The sequence below is a fragment of the Xiphophorus couchianus genome, chromosome 4 (genome assembly GCF_001444195.1).
Source record: "Xiphophorus couchianus chromosome 4, X_couchianus-1.0, whole genome shotgun sequence".
In the NCBI taxonomy this organism is placed as follows: domain Eukaryota; kingdom Metazoa; phylum Chordata; class Actinopteri; order Cyprinodontiformes; family Poeciliidae; genus Xiphophorus; species Xiphophorus couchianus.
Window position 1 is genome coordinate 31,776,447 of NC_040231.1, and position 17,053 is coordinate 31,793,499.

Here is a 17,053-nt window from a genome sequence, read left to right on the forward strand (position 1 = left end):
TATTTCTTTTGCCAAAAAAAAAAAAGCCAAATTATTGCGACCATGATTGATTTGGAAAAGCAACAAAAGCGGTAGAACAAAAAACCTAAATGAAGAAAAAGGACTGAATACTTTTTATCAGCGCTGTACCTGCAGACTATTGGTGTTGATGATTCAGTTGCTTGCATGGTTAGAGCAGAAACCACAGAGAAAAACTGGTGTCATTCTGACCAGCAGTGCCACAGGCAGCATTGGATCATATACAGGGGTTTACCATAGCTTAGTGGGTTTATTACATGTTTCCCTCTAAGCATTTGTATGAGGCAGAGTGTTTGAATCCTGCAGTTGTCCATCATGTGCAGCATTGAGTTGTCACTATTGAGTTTCTACATCACATAATTCTCATATGTCATGACCTACTGATGCTACAGAGAGACGCAACATCATGGTGTGTTGAAGACAGTGATGGCACAAGGCTACTCTGTAGCTGTGTTTTCATTACAAATGTGCACCAATCTCTGTCTGTTTTCTGCTTATGTCAATAAAAGTCCATTTTGCAATTGTGGCGTTTCCATTAAATAGGAAATTAAATTAAAATCACATGTGAAAAAAATTGTTCATGTGGTAATTTGTTAAAGATCATGGCAGCGACTGATGAAAACTGTTACTTAATATACTGTGTATTCATAATTCAGCCATGGTGCTAGTACTCATTATCTATCAGCCAATCAGAGGAGATGTGGGGGTCTTATTGGAGCAACAAGCCCCGCCTTCTTGGGAGAGGCTTTGTATGCTGCATTTGGGGAAATTGTAGTCGATGATTTTACAGAGTAGTTATGGATTCAACATGTTGGAATGACACACAACTTTATGAACTGTGAAGCTGTGTGAGCTCTGGTGGAGCCAGCTGCACATTGTCTGGAAAAAAACAAAAACAAACCATCATCCTCCTACTACTTCTTCCCTTTTTCATCAGTAGCAGCTAATTATGTTCTACATTTGCATGCCTTACCCCTCCAGCATCCTAGTACAGACGTATGGGGACCATGCGTGAGGTCCTTCAGTAGTTCGCTGGGTCTTTCTTCTCTCAACAGTCAGACACATTTTAAATTACCTCAAATGTCAACTCCGACTCTGTCCCAGTCTGCCAGATCTCAACTGCCAGTTGCAACAGCTGTTGATCAGCTTGCTGGATGAGGAAATGCAACAGCCACACAGCTGTGTGAGACTGTGAGGCTCACACAAGACGATGATGGACTCAACAGTTTTGACTAAAAGTTTGGAGACTCAGGATTCCTAGTTTTCAGAAACATTGCTGATTTATTTCTTTTTATTTTGGTAGTTTGGATTGATTTCAGGTTGATATAAAGTGATAAGACGAAATTCAATTTGAGGATGCTCTGTTCACTCGTCTCGGCATGCAAGATGTTAGAACTGTAAGTGGAACTGATGGTTTGACCTACTTTCTGATTTATTGGGCTAGTGATTATCTGATCACTTGGAGTATTGAAAGGACATTTCAGGCGTCTTGTCAGAAGTAATGCATGAAAGATATGTCCACACCTTTCATTCTAATACACTCACTATTCAGAGGTAAATACATTGAAATGAAAACAGTATTTTAATGAAATGACAGAACTCAGTAGCTTTGTTTCCAATAACCATAAAACTGAGCAAAGTGGAATTATGAAAATAAATGTCCTTAATGGAAAGACAGCAATTAAAAAAAAGTGTATATATATATATATATATATATATATATATATATATATATATATTCTTATTTGATAAACGTTTTTTGCGTTAGGACGACGTGGTTTTTCATCCATAATCAAGATTTGTGTATTTTATAATACTGCAAAGGAAACACTTTTTTCACATCGCTCCAGTTTGTACACAGCAGCAGCTTAGTTATAGGAACTGGCCTCCTATGACAGCTGAGTCCACCAGAGCTCTCACAGCATCGCACAGTTCATCAAAAATTGAGTTTGTTGTTCAAATGTGTTGAATCCAAAGTTCTTCAAATCAAAGACTACAGTTTCCCCTAAATGCCACTAACATACGTAACCGCTCCCAAGTACAAAAGCCTTTCTGCCTCAACGCCTCACTGAGACGCTGACGTCTCCTCCGATGGCTGATTGTGACATGACTGAATTATGAATATATTGCTGAAGTGTTTACATTCATCGCCGCCACGATTTTAAATGTCTTATTGCATGAAAACACTTACTCATGGGTGATTTTAATAGCATTTCTTGTTTAATGGAAACACCACAGTTGCAAAAGTGAGTCTTTTTTTTTTAAAAGAGAAGCTGAATATCAATTGTTTTGCGAATATTTAAAATGGAAATGCCGCTACGGTTTCACAGAAATCCCATCATTTCCATGTCCCATATAGACCTGCGCACCGTAGGGTTTTCTTTATTTCAGCATGCATATATAATGTAATATAGGAAACAAAATGACAGTTTATTTAATGAAATTAAACTTTCTTCGTCTCGAACAGCAGAAAATGACCTACTGCCTCTAATCATCCAAACATGCCTCTTAGTCAAACTGTAGTCCCAGAATGCTGGTGAGAAATCCTGACATTTCCTTTCAGAATCCCTGAACTGATCTTGGCCTGTCTCTCGCTTTAGGTTTCGCATTCAAACCTTATTTGTTTGGATTTTTTTCTTTTGTGTGTGTGTGTGTGTGTCTGGAAAAAAAAGAACAAATGCAGGAAAGGAAGGCACTTGAATACTCTGTGTTTGCTTTGCAGATCTAAGTGCACAAACATAGACAAGAGACAACAGTGAGTTGTCATGTTTTCACAGAAACAGCCCTGATAAGACGTTTTTTTGCTGGCAGGAAGTTCTTGCCAAAGAGCGAGACTGTAGGATGGAGTTGGGTGCTGCGTGTGAAAACACAGAGGAGCTGTAGCTTTGAAATCCACTCAGTCACTTCCTGCATTCATCTTCCTTTGCTGCCCACCTCTCTGAACATGTGCAGAGCTCTGGCAGTGTGTGCAGCTCTAAGGCTACTTCCATTTACTATTTTTTACTTCTTTTTTTTTTTTACCATGAACTGTGTACCATCTTCACAGCCCTGGGGTAAATAATTAATCTAAGTCTCAAAACTGCCTTGCAATTTTTGCACTTCTTGATACAGATATCAGAGGAAGCGTCCGTAGTGTCTTGGTTCGCGCAGAGCGTCGCCCTGATCCCCGTCTGATCAGGTTCCCTGTGAAGCTCACTTCCCCTTAGGTTGGATGTTGATGTAAAAACAAAATAAAGAATTTTGCAGCAAAACCGTCAAAATCAACACAGACATTTTGTAAAAAATAGTAAAAAGTGGTATAAAATAATAGCTGAAAGGATTTACGTGTTTGCAGAAGTGTCGCCATGTTTTCCTGTATGCGTTCGGGTTTGTTGATGCTCTCCATCGAAGCGACTAAAATGCTGCACCAAGGGGGAAAAAAACAAAAAAACAGATGTTCATGTTAACGTTGACAGAATAGGAGCAACCTCTGGTTTTAATTGCCTTTCTTCTCCTTCTCTCTCTCTCTATCTGTATGTTTTTTAAAATTTCCAGACACAGCATATGTTCGCGTTTTCATCAGCGACGTGAACGATAACAAGCCCCTGTTTGCACAGGCGTCTTATGAAGTTGATGTGGATGAGGACGCTGACGTGGGCTTTGCTATTCTCACAGTTAGTGCCAATGATGGGGACGAAGGTAGGTGGAATGAAGAAAAAAAAAGGACTCTACATGTGAAGGCGTGTGTATGTGTATGTGTGTGTGTGTGTGTGTGTGCTTTGACATCCGGTGGTATAGAGGCAGAATAGAATATGTAGGCGTGAATGTGTGGCCAGTGCTAGAAATGCATAATCAAACACATTCACACAAGCCACACTGCCAGACTGCTTCGCTTTTCCCTCACTTTAAGAAGAGAAAAATCCTCTTTTAACTCTGCTACCTTTGTCTGACGCCCGCTTACTTGGAAGGGAGCACTATAAAACATGCTATGGAGCTAGGAAAATCACAATAATATGTGAGGTTGAATCAGCCACCGTGAAAGAAGCAATTTAATATAACATTTGAATGTAAGCTGCATGAAGAAACTCTGAAGGATTGGAAATGTGTTCTCTAATGATTTTTTTTTTTAGGGCTTGAAAATATTCTCCGTCACTAAAGTCAATTATATCTTACAGCCATGGTTTCTTTAAAAGCCGCGTGCAGCTGACGGACATCCCTGGAGTCTTATATCAGCTTCTTTTTCTCTCATATCTTCAACTTGTCACTTCTGGATCTCAGCCTGGTAACGGCCTACGAGGCGGTTTTCTTCTGTAAAGGATTCCTGAACACTTTTGATTCTTTCAACTATTCAGCATAGCAATTGACGCTGCTAAAAGTAGCAGCCACAGCTACTCTCAGCGCCCAACAAGAGCATGGAGAACACCTGAAGGAAAGAAGGGCTGCGCTCACACAGAAGGTCTTGATGCTAAATTCCAATATATTTATTTATTTATTTTGCATAGTCATTCCACAAAACAAAGGCGTATCATGCAGACCTCTGAGTGAGCTGGATACGGCTCCAAAGTGACCTGCTTGGCGTCACACAGCAGCGTGTTGCGTACTGAAGTAATAATGGATGGAGCCGACTCTGGATCAATCGTAGTTTGTTCAGCAATGTTTAATCGACAATCTCACAAATACAATACAATCTAATTAAATAAAAAAGCACAACTAACAACAACGATTGTTGTTGTAACAACTTAGACTCAAACCTCTGGTCTAAGCCACAGCTGACAGCAGCTCAATAGCTCAGACTGCACCTTCCTCACAGAGACTGCAGCTTTTTAACACGGCGCCCTCAGCTCAGCGTGGGGTCAAGTGCTCAGCCTGTTTCTGATGCTCTGATGACCCTCAGCAGCTGCATCTTGGGGACTTCAAGAACAATGGAACTTAGCAGTGATGAGCTTTAAAGCAACCAGTCGCTGATGAAGGATGAGCTGAAGCATCTTTTGGATGGAAAGCAGGAAAACATCTTGTGGAAAAGTGACAAGAGTTTTTTCTCTATATCAGCAGCACTGCAGTGACGACTGGAACAGTCAAAGTTACTTTGATCACTTAAAATCTGTCCATAAACTCTCTACCTTACGGGAATGAAGGCCACCCAGAATTTGGTTGCAACTTTTCTCTTTTTAGACGTAGTCAGCTTTCATCCAATATATTTGTTTCCTTTACAACAGTGAATAAACAATTCTTCAATTCTGGGTCAGTCCTCCTGTTGATGTCTTAGATTTGTTTTTGTTGGTTTTTAGTCTCTGAATTATCAGTTTTTAGTCACCACCCCAATAAATAATATTGGAGGAGAATTTCTACAGGGAAAAAGAATTGTTTATATACATTTCATCCATTTCTTTCTTATGTAATATAGAGTTGTACAAACTGAAAGAGCTGCAGGAGATCCATGCTTTTCTAATGTTTGACCTTTTCTGTTTGATTGCATGAATTTAGATGGAAAATGTAGAAAAAAGTGTCTCTCCTCCAGAATAAAAAACACTCAAAAGCTTTTCCTCTAACTTTAAATGTAATGTCTGCATCACAGTGTGCCAGATGTGATTTCCTGCTGATTGTCATGAAAATTTATGTCATTCACTTCAGCTCAATAGAAAATGTGTTTCTAATAGTCCTTCTACGTCTGGAGACTTTGTAGGATGACTTTAGTGTACAGGTGCATCTTGATAAATTAGAATTACATAAGGTTGCATAAATTACTGCATCAGTTGAACGTGGCATGGAATCGATGTGGTAGCAATAAAATCAACATGAAACAAAAACTTAATTTTATGCAACATTTCAGTCCGTCTCCAGCTTTGTCCAGTACGGCCTCTGATGTGTAAAACAAGGAATGCGGCGGCTGTAACTAAAAACTCTGAGATGGGACTAGACTCGCAGTTCCTGGCTTCATAATATACTAGATGTGAGCAATACGGCATATTTTATAATCAGTTTGACACCAAATAAATGCAGTGCCAGGGCCAGTAAAAACAAAATATTTTTACATTTAAGTTTGCTATATGTATGTTTCTGTGGTTTTTCTATTGAATTATTTTGTTAAAACTTGGGGTAGGATTTAGACAAGTGAGAAATGTCTCTAAAGAAGTTTAAAAACATATGACAACAAACAGAAAAGGTAGAAATACAAAAAAAAGTGTGTACGTTTTTTTCTCCTAAATATAGTGCATATCAAAACCTTATCTTTTTTTAGATAGAGTTGAGAAACTACAGCACAAATGCAAAATACATTTCAAGAGGAAATCAGAAACTAAAGTATCGATCTGATACTGAATTACATCGCTGTGTTAAAATATTTTTTTTTCTTATGTAATGTTAATTTTCCACCAGAAACTAAATTTGGGTTTTTCATTAGCTGTGAACCATATTAATCCAAATTAGTACAAATACATGCTGACAAAATATATTATCACTCTATGTGTCTCTATATCTACACAATCTATATAAAGTGAATTTTGGGATTGAATTAGTGAATTAAATCAACATTGCTATGATTTTTAACATATTTTTTTGTAAATGTAATCATTTGAATGTCAATAAATTTATATGTTGATCATTTTCTAATTAATTAATAACAACAGTAAGTAATATCTTCCAATAGATTTTATCAAAGCGTGCCACTGTCTTTAGACTAAGAGCAGAAGAAATCCGATGCTACGTCGTGAAATCCATGTATAATATATATCTTTCGGCGCTCGCTAAAAATAACCAGAGACTGTAGGTAGTGTGACAAGGTGATGTGTTGCAGCACCAACAGTCGGGCTGGATGACTGCATCACCAGAGGAATCTTTCTTTTAATTTTATATCTTAATTACAGCAACACATTTAATTAGAATATTACGTGATGTGTGCTCCGAGCTGTTAGTCACAAGTTTACAATATTTTCATCTGCCAGAGGCAGCACAGTCTGCCTGACTCTGACCTTATAGAAAGGGAGTCGAAATACCTTGAGAGAGCATAAAGTCGTGCTTGTCCACAGAGACACTGAAATATATATTACATCCATATTAAGTGTTTGTACTGCAATAACACGATGCTATTGGTCTGTGCCAAACTTGGAATTTGTTGCTGGATGATAATCCCCTTCCGGTGTGATAAGATTATTGCAGAGCTTCACAGTGTCATTTTCTATCTTTAAAGGTAATTTGGTAACTTCCAAATATAGCAGCTTTATGTCGCAGCATCTTCTCTTATTCAGGCTGACAGGAACTGAACACCTTTACATCCTGAGTGAGAGAAAGAGGATGATATAGGAGTAACTCTGTGTACATTTTATTATCTATGATTGAATTAGGTTTTTCTCGTGTAGCTTTTAGCTGGTAGTACTGCTGGCTGACGGAGTATTAGGGCCATACTAAGAAAACAATTAATTAATTTGTTAAAATTATGAGAATAGTTGTATGAGAATGAAGTTGAAAGAAGTCATAATAATAAAAGAATAAAGTCATAATATTCTGACCTTATTCTCATAATACTATGACTTTATTATCATATTATTTCGACTCCACTCCCATTTGACTTTATTCTCTGAATATTATTACTTTTGTCTCTCAGTTTTATAACAGTATTTTTTCTTTTTTATTATTATTTTCTTAGCGTGCCCCTAATCCGTCATAGTATTTAAATGTTTCACATAAAGACTCCATATGACATCTCATATGAATATGTTTTATTCATGTGAGATTGGTTTATGTTTTTTGTCACTTATCTAGAAATGCTAAGTTAGCGTTTTTTGGCCACGTCCCTGTGACAGCCATTTATGTGCGTACTATAAACTCATATTAAGAGGAACATTCACTATGTAGAAAGTCTAACAGACACTTTAAAACAGAGATAAACATCCACAAAGAAGGTTTTGTAATTATGCAACATTAGGCTTATACTTTAAATTATTTCTGTCCACAATATTATTAATGCAATTTATAGATTACAGACAAAAAATCTGCCTCCTTATAGATTTTCTGTTATTGATGTTCTGTCACATTAAAATATTTCAGAATAGCACTCAAACCTTAACCTAAGTAAATACAAAAATAACTCTTCAAATTATGATTTCACTTCTAAAGAGAAAAAGAAAAAAACTCCCCAAATCAACAACTTTCCAGTCAGGAAAGGTCAATTCCTCTTAAACTTAACCACTACTGGTGAAAAGCAGCCAGTCTTTTACATCACAGGGAGGAAGTCTCTCTTCTTGGTAAAATTATTTTAATTTATCCACGTAGAAGAGCTTTACAATACAGATAGCCTAATTAAGACCAGACCACATCATCTCAGTTCTGTTCATTTGCAGTATTTATAATTGTCATTTTGTTTTCTACAGCAGCAGACTTGCTGGTTTACTTCCTTCAGATCATATTCCTGCTATAAAAACAAAGTCTGCTTGAGACTAAGGTCATCAAATGACGGCTGAACATTCTCCCTCTAGATTTTTTGGTAGAAAGCAGAATTCATGTTTCCATAAGCAGCAAAGAAGTCCAAGTCCAGTCTACTCAGTACTTTGGTTGTTAGGACAAATGAGACAATGTTGTAGGCAGACTGGTGAAGAGGAGGGCTTAGTTATTTTGCAGCCCGAGGCAAAAGACCTTGAAGGGGCACGCCACTGCCATCCTTTGTCTTTATTTTTACAACTTTTATTTATTTAGGATTTGCTTGCAGTAGGTTTCTTATGCTGCATGTGCATCTTATCCATAAATTGATCTTAGTCCCCGTCTTTTCTAAATAATTTATTCAGAGATGAAGCAATCAGACCTTCTCAATTGTCTTTGAGTTCTGACCTGGCTAACACATTCTTTTTAAGCAATAGAACACATTAAAAAGTAGTTTTGATTGTAGAAATAGTATTTTTATTCCAAGACAAAATTCAAACTTTACTTTTTTTCTCTTAACCTTTATCTAATTCAGTTCGGTTTTAGGTCAGCTTCTTTACACAGCACTGATTTAATGTCTTCTCATGGCACTTTACAAGATAAACATTCAGTTTATATACAGAAACATCTAGTCACTTCAATCTAATTATGTAAAATCCTTCAAAGTCAGTTACATGCATTCCATCTTGATCCTTCAGATTACACAGAGTCATTGACCTTGCAGAAATCCTTCCCTCCTCCTGAGCAAACATTTCATGATCACATGAAATCCTCACCTTTGTAGCAGTTCCTCACATTGGGCATGCAGGTGATGACAGTAGACAGGAAAAATGGACTGTTAACAAGAAGAACCTCCGGCAGAACCCGACTCAGCGTGAAGAGGACAGAGCAGAAACACTGGTGTAGGAGTCAATGATTAATAACAGTTTGATCTGAGTTTTCTTAAAGTAAAAAAAAAAAAGGAAAAAGTACAAAGTCAAAGCACATGCTCTTGATTGAGTTGTGTTGTGATTCATTCAATATAATTGGCAATAGGAGGGTGGGGAACATACTGGGTTGGACGAGGAACCCATTAAAACTGCTTGTAGTTCTAGTTTTAGTCGAAACGTAATACATTTCCATTATAAATACAGCGCTATGACTTATAGTAAAATTCATATTGCATTAGTGCAAGATGATCAACAGAACGTAACCAGAAAGGGCTGGATACAGCAACAGACTTCATCTTTGTTGGCGCTCTGGTGTCAGTAAAGCCCCTCACCCAGAGAGGAGATATAACTTCAAAATTGGTACATTTGGAGAAAAAAAACATAAATGTTCTCTTGAGTTGTTTGTTTATTTTAACTGCTGTATTATTCCCTGTACAGTTCTGCTTTTCTTTCCTCCTCCTTTTGGATTTCAGCATTTTCTAAGTGCTTAAGGGAATTATACAAGTGCAAAAAATAAGACAATGAGGATGAATCAACGGAATGCAATCCTATGTATTCCCTAATGTCTCATTTAGAATGAAAACAGACAGACAGTACAAAACGATCTGGATTAGAGCATTCTGCTCCCTCCTTCCTTGACTTTCATCTCCTTAATAAGCGCTGAATCTCATCTAGCCTTTAGAGGCCTCATCTTTCCCTTTCACATTAACATCCAGGGTGGAGGATTGAGATGCAGACCATGGCTTTACCAGGAGTTTCATTTAGGAGAGCATTTCATTGATCAGCCTCTAATAAATGACCAAATATGCTTATTTCAGGTATAAACACAAAGAGATTGTATAGTAAATTCTAGGGATCTTAGGTTGTTCATAATATTTTGAGAAAATAGTGCTTTTTTCTTTATTTTATTAATTTTTTTATTTAATGCAGAAAGCAGGTATTTTTTTATGGCTTTATTTCTTTTTTTTCTTAATTAAGAAAAAATATTAAGAATTACTTTCTTAATTAAGAACACAATGCTTAATTAAAATTAAGCATTGTGTTCTGCCACTCAAGGCGGTGGAGGCTACTGCTGACATACCGATGACAGCCTGCTAGCTAGCTAGCTTTTTCGTGTCTTATCATGGGTAAGTCCAAATTTATCACCAGTTGGCTGGACAAAGTTCATATATTTGTGTGAATGTATAGGTTTTAAATTTCATTCAAAATGATTTGAAAAAGTGTTAACTTTGGGTTGGTGAAACTTACAGAAACCCTGTGAGTATTATATAGTATTATAGCATGCTTCTTTTTTTTGGTGCAGGTGGGAATGCGAAGCTGCGTTACCAGATCACATCCGGAAACACAGGAGGCGTGTTTGACGTGGAGCCAGAGGTGGGAACCATCTTCATCGCTCAGCCTCTGGACTATGAACAGAACAAAAGGTGAGCATTCTGTCACAACACATCCACACAGCTCTTCATTTTCCTCTTCTATTCATTAGTGAGGAGCTGTAAAAGTTACAACTGTAGATGATTCAGTTAGTTTTCAAAATTTAGTTGAACTTTTCTTATTTTCTTATTGATGTTTTTAGGTTGTTTTAGATTTGTTTAAACAAACATCTTTTTTTTTTGACAGATTTTTTTCTTTGTGTGTGTGTGTGTGTGTGTGTGTCAGTGCACGCACATATTCCAGGACCAGCAGGGTATTTCTCTCTTAGTCATTAAAAATCCAAAATAAACCTTAGGTAACTGAAAAATAGAGAGTCCCCTGTGGGGACGCATGTAAAAACAAGAAATAAAAGTTGATTTCTTGTGCGCACCAGATATTTTCTCGTGCGCACGAGAAAATATTTTGATATTTCAAGAGAGATGTAATTTTTCCTTGAGTTTTTGGATGCCATTATCATTTATATTTAGTGTCTTCAGGAAGTTAGATATTTATTCTACTGCTTCCAGTTTCTTTAGTAGCCTGAGCTGTTGCTTGGTTGGTTACCAAGACTGTCCAGTGTGTATGAGAAGCTAACATTTTTATTTTATTTTTTTACCCATGTACCTTTAGTGTGGCATAGAAAAATTATTTTTTTATTTTTTTTTATTTATAAAGAGGACCCCCAGTATTAGGAGGGTTTAGGGACTGCAGCCGCCCATGAAGAGCCAAAATTCATGAATACTTGAGATTTCCTCTAAAAATGCTTACAACTGTCTATTTTAATGGTTCAAACACAAATATGCCTTAATATGCATTAATACACAGAGTGACAGTTAGCTACTGCAGTGGCTAACATCCAAAGTCGTTCTTATATCTGCCTACAAATATATATGGAATATATTATATCTAATGTGTTAAATTCTCAAATGAAGCAGCAGTAAGGAGAGAGATTATTTCATTGCAGCCACAGAAACTTATTCTGATGCCACCATTTCTTCATTTCAACTTTTCCCATACCTTTCTGATCATTGAACTCATTCATTCACAGCAAGCGTTCCTGTAGGGATTCAAATGAAGTCTCATTCCTTATAGGTGTTTTCACAGAGCTCCCACTGGTGTTTTCTGACACACTCCTTCCACTGAACTTTGTGTTCTTTGTAATTATTTTGCCGGGAGCTTCTGCACTAAGGGCGACTCTACAGTCACTCAGTGTAGTGCGCCAACAGCTACCACCTTAAGTCATGCAATGGTAGATAAATGTTTGAAGCAATTTGTCATTATTGTACACATGGTGGATAACAGCTTCATTATCATAGCTGCTTAACAGTGAAATCAGTACAGAAAGTAAACAGCTTGACTTAAATGAGCTGCCTGTTGAAAATGCAGCTGGTGCTCATGGAAATCTGTAATCTGTGCAATACTGACGAGCAAACTGAGCTTTTATTTCTTCCTCTGATTTTACTTCAAGGTGCACATCTCAGACATTTTTGTTTCGTGTTGACTGAGCAAGTGTGTGTGATCTGATTCTCCAAACAAGTCTTTTGGAGAATCGCAATCACTGCAATAGAGCTGAAACGATTGGTTGAATTAATCAACCAATTATTGATTAATTCAACCAATAGTTAAATTAATCAATAATTGTCAATAGTAGTTGACAATTATGTCAACTATTAAAAAGTATTTGACATAATTGTCAACTACTTTTGTAGTAGTTACTATTTGTTTATTTTCTTATTTAAAAATGAATTAAATTCTTTTTTTATTTGCATTTTTTATGTATTTCTAATATTCTTTGAAAAAGGCTTAAATAATATTTTTTTTAAATCAATTTACTTGATTAATCTTCAGAAAAATCAATAGATTAATCAATAACTAAAATATTTGTGAACTACTTCAGTAATATATTAAATTTAACTGGAGTAGAATGTCTCTAAAACATGCATTTAGGCAATAAAATGTTTATTTTTCTTTTTGAAAAGGTATTTAATTCTCTATTTGCATCTATGATATTGTTTAAAAAACATCATCCAACCAGGTGATATTCACCTTAGATGAGACCAATTCAGATGTGGAGTTAAGACTTAATAAATGTGTGGGAGAGTCCGATGTGAGAGATGCAAGTATTTAAGTCAGAACAGAAAACGGAGAAGCTTTTTGCAGGAAGGATGAGTACGTCCACGACCGCATCTTGCAAATTCATACAACTTAAACCTTCCAGGTCGTCAGACAATCCTAAGGTTGTAGAATGCCGACTGATCTGTGTGTAAGTGTGAATGGGTGTTCACATCTGTAGTGTAAAGCACTTTGAGTTCAGTGTGAATGAATAGAATAGAATAGAATAGAATAGAATAGAATAGAATAGAATTACTTTATTCATCCCAGCAGGGAAATTACTTCGCAGTTACAGCAGCACAGAGACAAGACACAATAACAACTACAACTGAGTAGTAGTTGTCTATAAATTGTAAAAATATGAAATGAATGGAAAGGTATTATATAAATTCAGTCCATTTACCGTTTATGTTGTTAAAATGGATTTTATTTGCTATGCCAACTCAAAGCAATGCATATTAGGAAAGTGAAAGAAAAGTGATGCCTGACTTTCAAATGTTTTATTAGATATACATCAGTAAATATGGCACCCATCTGTATTCAGGTCTGTTTACTCTGATACCTGAACAATCAGCACCAGTAAGACCAAGGAACAAAGACAGAGATCAAGACATTTAGACTAGAGTTGGGATATAAAACAATATCTCAAGTTTTGGCTGAAAATGGAAAGAAGACATCTGCGAACCTCAACACATCCAAACTCACAGCTACTGCTGAACCTGTCAGACGAGCTGCTTCTCAGCAGCGCTGGTAAAAGCATTGTTAAAGGGTTGATGAGTGATGTAGTGATGACTTCCTGAAGGTGGAGTTTCAGAAAAAGCAAGAGTTTCTTAAAGACACAGGGGCCCAATTTCAAGGTGTTAAACTACAAAGTCAAATTTCTTTAAGTCAGATTTGCCATATGTTGCATTTTGTATGACAAGTGAAAGAAAACTAACTTACTTAATTTTGAAATAAAATGAAACTATATGCCTGAGGGTTTCCCAGGCACATAATACTGTCACTTAAAATTACAAATTATCAGATAAAGACAGAGTTTTGACTAAAGAGTAAATATACATGACTAGATTTTCTATTTTTGCCACAGGAAAACAGACTAGATGATGTTTCTTTTGCTGATCCTCTGAACGTGGACCTCGATTTAAAAGGTCCTGAGAAGTCTTCTATGGAAGACTCCTGAGAAGTTGCTACGTTAAAATGTGACTCACAAAGCTCCAGAATGAGGAGGGTTTGTTTCTGAAATTTCAAACTTTTCCTCAGATACAAGCTGCATGTCCTGGCTTCGGACGGGAAGTGGGAGGACTACACGACGGTGACGGTGAACGTGGTGAACAAGAACGACGAGTCGCCTGTGTTCACAGTGAACGAGTACTACGGCAGCGTGACCGAGGAGCTGGACGGTTCGCCTGTCTTTGTCCTGCAGGTACTGGGGGGGTGTGATATGGCATGATATTCATATTGTAATATCTATAGTGTTGGGTATTGTGGGAGAATTATCCTTTCTCCATTGAGGTTCTTGATGTATGAGGTTGAAGAAGAGTCAGTGAGTTGAATTCATGAATTCCATTTACTAAGACTAATAGGCAGCGCTGGTTCATGGTTCATGCTATCCTTATGGGCTAACAGAGCAAAATGGGATCTAACAACAGTTTGTAGTTCTCTTTGTTAGCGTCTATCTAAGGTTCGCCCTAAAGAGGGCGTTCCCTAGTATATCATTTCTTTTAGCCTTAGCTTTGTGCTCTATATGTGTGTGTTGGGGTGTGTGTGTGGGGGGTGTGTACAGGCATGCAAATAGCTAAAAAAGATAGCCACTGTTGAGAATAAATAATTCTCAACAATACAGCGGTAACAATACAGTATGTTTTTTGTATAAAGCGTACAGTAGAAATTTAGAAAAGATCACATTAATTATAAAAGTTTCCCAAGCGCATTTTTTTTTTTTTTCATATTTTCGTAATTGACTGAAAGGTGTGGACAATTCCTCCAATATATATTTACTCCAGAGTTAATTTCAGGTCTGGTGTTTGCATTTCATGTTGTGAAAACATCTCATGCTGTCAAAGCAGGTCACCTTCAGGGTATATAAAAGAAATTACAAGAACTCATATAGAGGAAGCATCTACATTTTGCAATAGTCAGAGAATAACATTGTTTTTTAGTTTACTCAGGAATGCAAAAAGGCCTGGATGTTCATGGAAGACAACAGTGGTGTCAGAACATTCCTTGAAGAATGTAAAGATACAGTACAAACCAGAAGTTTACATACGCAGGATAAAGATTAACTTGATTAACTTATCAGAGATTTTCAAAGCCATGACATAATCTGGGCTTTCCCTCGGTGTTTAAAGAGACAGTAATCATTTATTATTTAGATAATAAATGATAATAAATGAGATAATAAATGATTATGACTGACACATCATTTCTCTCATTATTGTGACATTTAACAAGTAGAAGTAATTTTGATGATTCCAACTGGCCTAAAACAAGAGACAGTGAGAAAAAAGGGTGTATGTGTTGATATATTCAGTGTGAGAAAACCTCGGGTTTCAGCTACATATGGACCAATTCTACTTTTTCTAGTTCTACATTGCTGTATATAAATCAAAACATTTTCCACCCTTATTTCAGATCCTAAGCTAGATATTTTTGGAGAGGGATTTTCTTGGTAGAGTGCTTAACTCCACAGAGCAGAACAACATTTGGACATCTTTCCTCAAGAGATCTCTTCACCTCTGCAATATTTCAGCAGCCGTCTGGCATTAAAAAAAAAAAAAAAAAAAGCTCTGGTTATGTTCTCCCTGTGCTGGTGACGTTCTAGGTAACAGCGTCTGACCCAGATAAGGATGCCGACCAGGAGGCCCTGCGGTACTCCCTCCATGGCCAGGGTGCTGAGAGCGAATTCATAATCGATGAGGTCACTGGCAAGATCTACGCCCAGAGGACGCTGGACCGCGAGGAACGCGCCGTCTGGCGCTTCGTCGTCCTGGCAACAGATGAGGGCGGCGAAGGCCTGACGGGCTTTACGGACATTATCATCAACGTGTGGGACATCAACGACAACGCTCCCGTATTCCCCTGTGCCCTCAGTTGCCACGGAGATGTAGCAGAGAACTCTGATATCGGGACGTCCATCATGGAGATGACTGCCACTGACCTGGATGATTCGGCGGTGGGACAGAACGCCGTGCTCTCCTACAGGATCGTGGGCATCTTAGACGCCACAAATGCCAAACTGGGCGGAGTGCCCACCATCTCGGAAATGTTCACCATCAACCCCACCACGGGAACCATCACTGTGGCCCTGGGCGGTCTGGACAGGGAGCAGGTGGAGTCCTACCTCCTCCTCGTCGAGGCCAGAGACGGAGGAGGCATGACGGGAACTGGAACCGCAACCGTCCAGATTACCGACGTCAACGACCACGCTCCGAGGTTCATCGATCATTCCTGTCAGGCAAGGATCTCTGAAAACTCAGAGCCCAACGCACAGGTGGGTCAACATTGGCTTTAACGCATGAAATTTAGCTTATTTTACTCAAAACATTCTCTTACTCCTTCGTAGGAATAAATGCAAATGTAGATTTCACACCTGATTGTTTTTGCTCATATACGTTGAACGTTGAGGGGTTTTAAATGTTCCACCAAGATTTGAAAGGCTGGACCATCTACTTTCTGCACCTGTTTGCAGCTTTTAATAACTCAAAAATGCTCAGATGTATCAGAACTTTGGCACAGATCCAAATTCATTTCCTAAACCTGCCAGCTGGTAGTTGTTGATAACTTAAGTGGAACTAATTTGTTTTTTAATCTGCACAAAATCCTTTTTTTTTTAAAGCAGGAAATTGTCCTGCAGCAGAGGTAAGGTGGATAACGCGGCGGTGCTCAGTGCTTCAGAGTTATTAGTCAGCTTTACAACAAAGTCAGTTCAGGAACAGTAATTGTTCATTTGATCAAAACGGCGTAACTGAAGACAAGTTCATCAGGGCTTTGTGGAGTTTCTTTAGGCTTAAAGTGAGTTTTCATTCCTGTTCAGATGTGTAATTTGTAACTTTCATGCTTCCATTTACTGAAGAGTAAAATCGAGTGGGTTCTTTAAAATGTTTATTAATAATAATAATAATAATAAGAAGAAGAAGAAGAAGAAGAAGAAGAAGAAGAAGAAGAAGAAGAAGAATGTGTTTTATTTGTCAGCG

At 37.5% G+C, this 17,053-nt stretch overlaps 1 protein-coding gene across 1 annotated transcript in view; it reads left to right on the forward strand.

Annotated features, from left to right (window-relative positions):
• Positions 1 to 17,053, forward strand: part of LOC114143237 (neural-cadherin) — a 316,981-nt gene that overhangs the window by 170,222 nt on the left and 129,706 nt on the right. The window contains exons 16-19 of the mRNA XM_028015094.1: positions 3,553 to 3,696; positions 10,642 to 10,762; positions 14,121 to 14,283; positions 15,682 to 16,350. Of these exons, the coding sequence (XP_027870895.1) occupies positions 3,553 to 3,696; positions 10,642 to 10,762; positions 14,121 to 14,283; positions 15,682 to 16,350 (1,097 nt within the window). The remainder of the gene's footprint in view (positions 1 to 3,552; positions 3,697 to 10,641; positions 10,763 to 14,120; positions 14,284 to 15,681; positions 16,351 to 17,053) is intronic.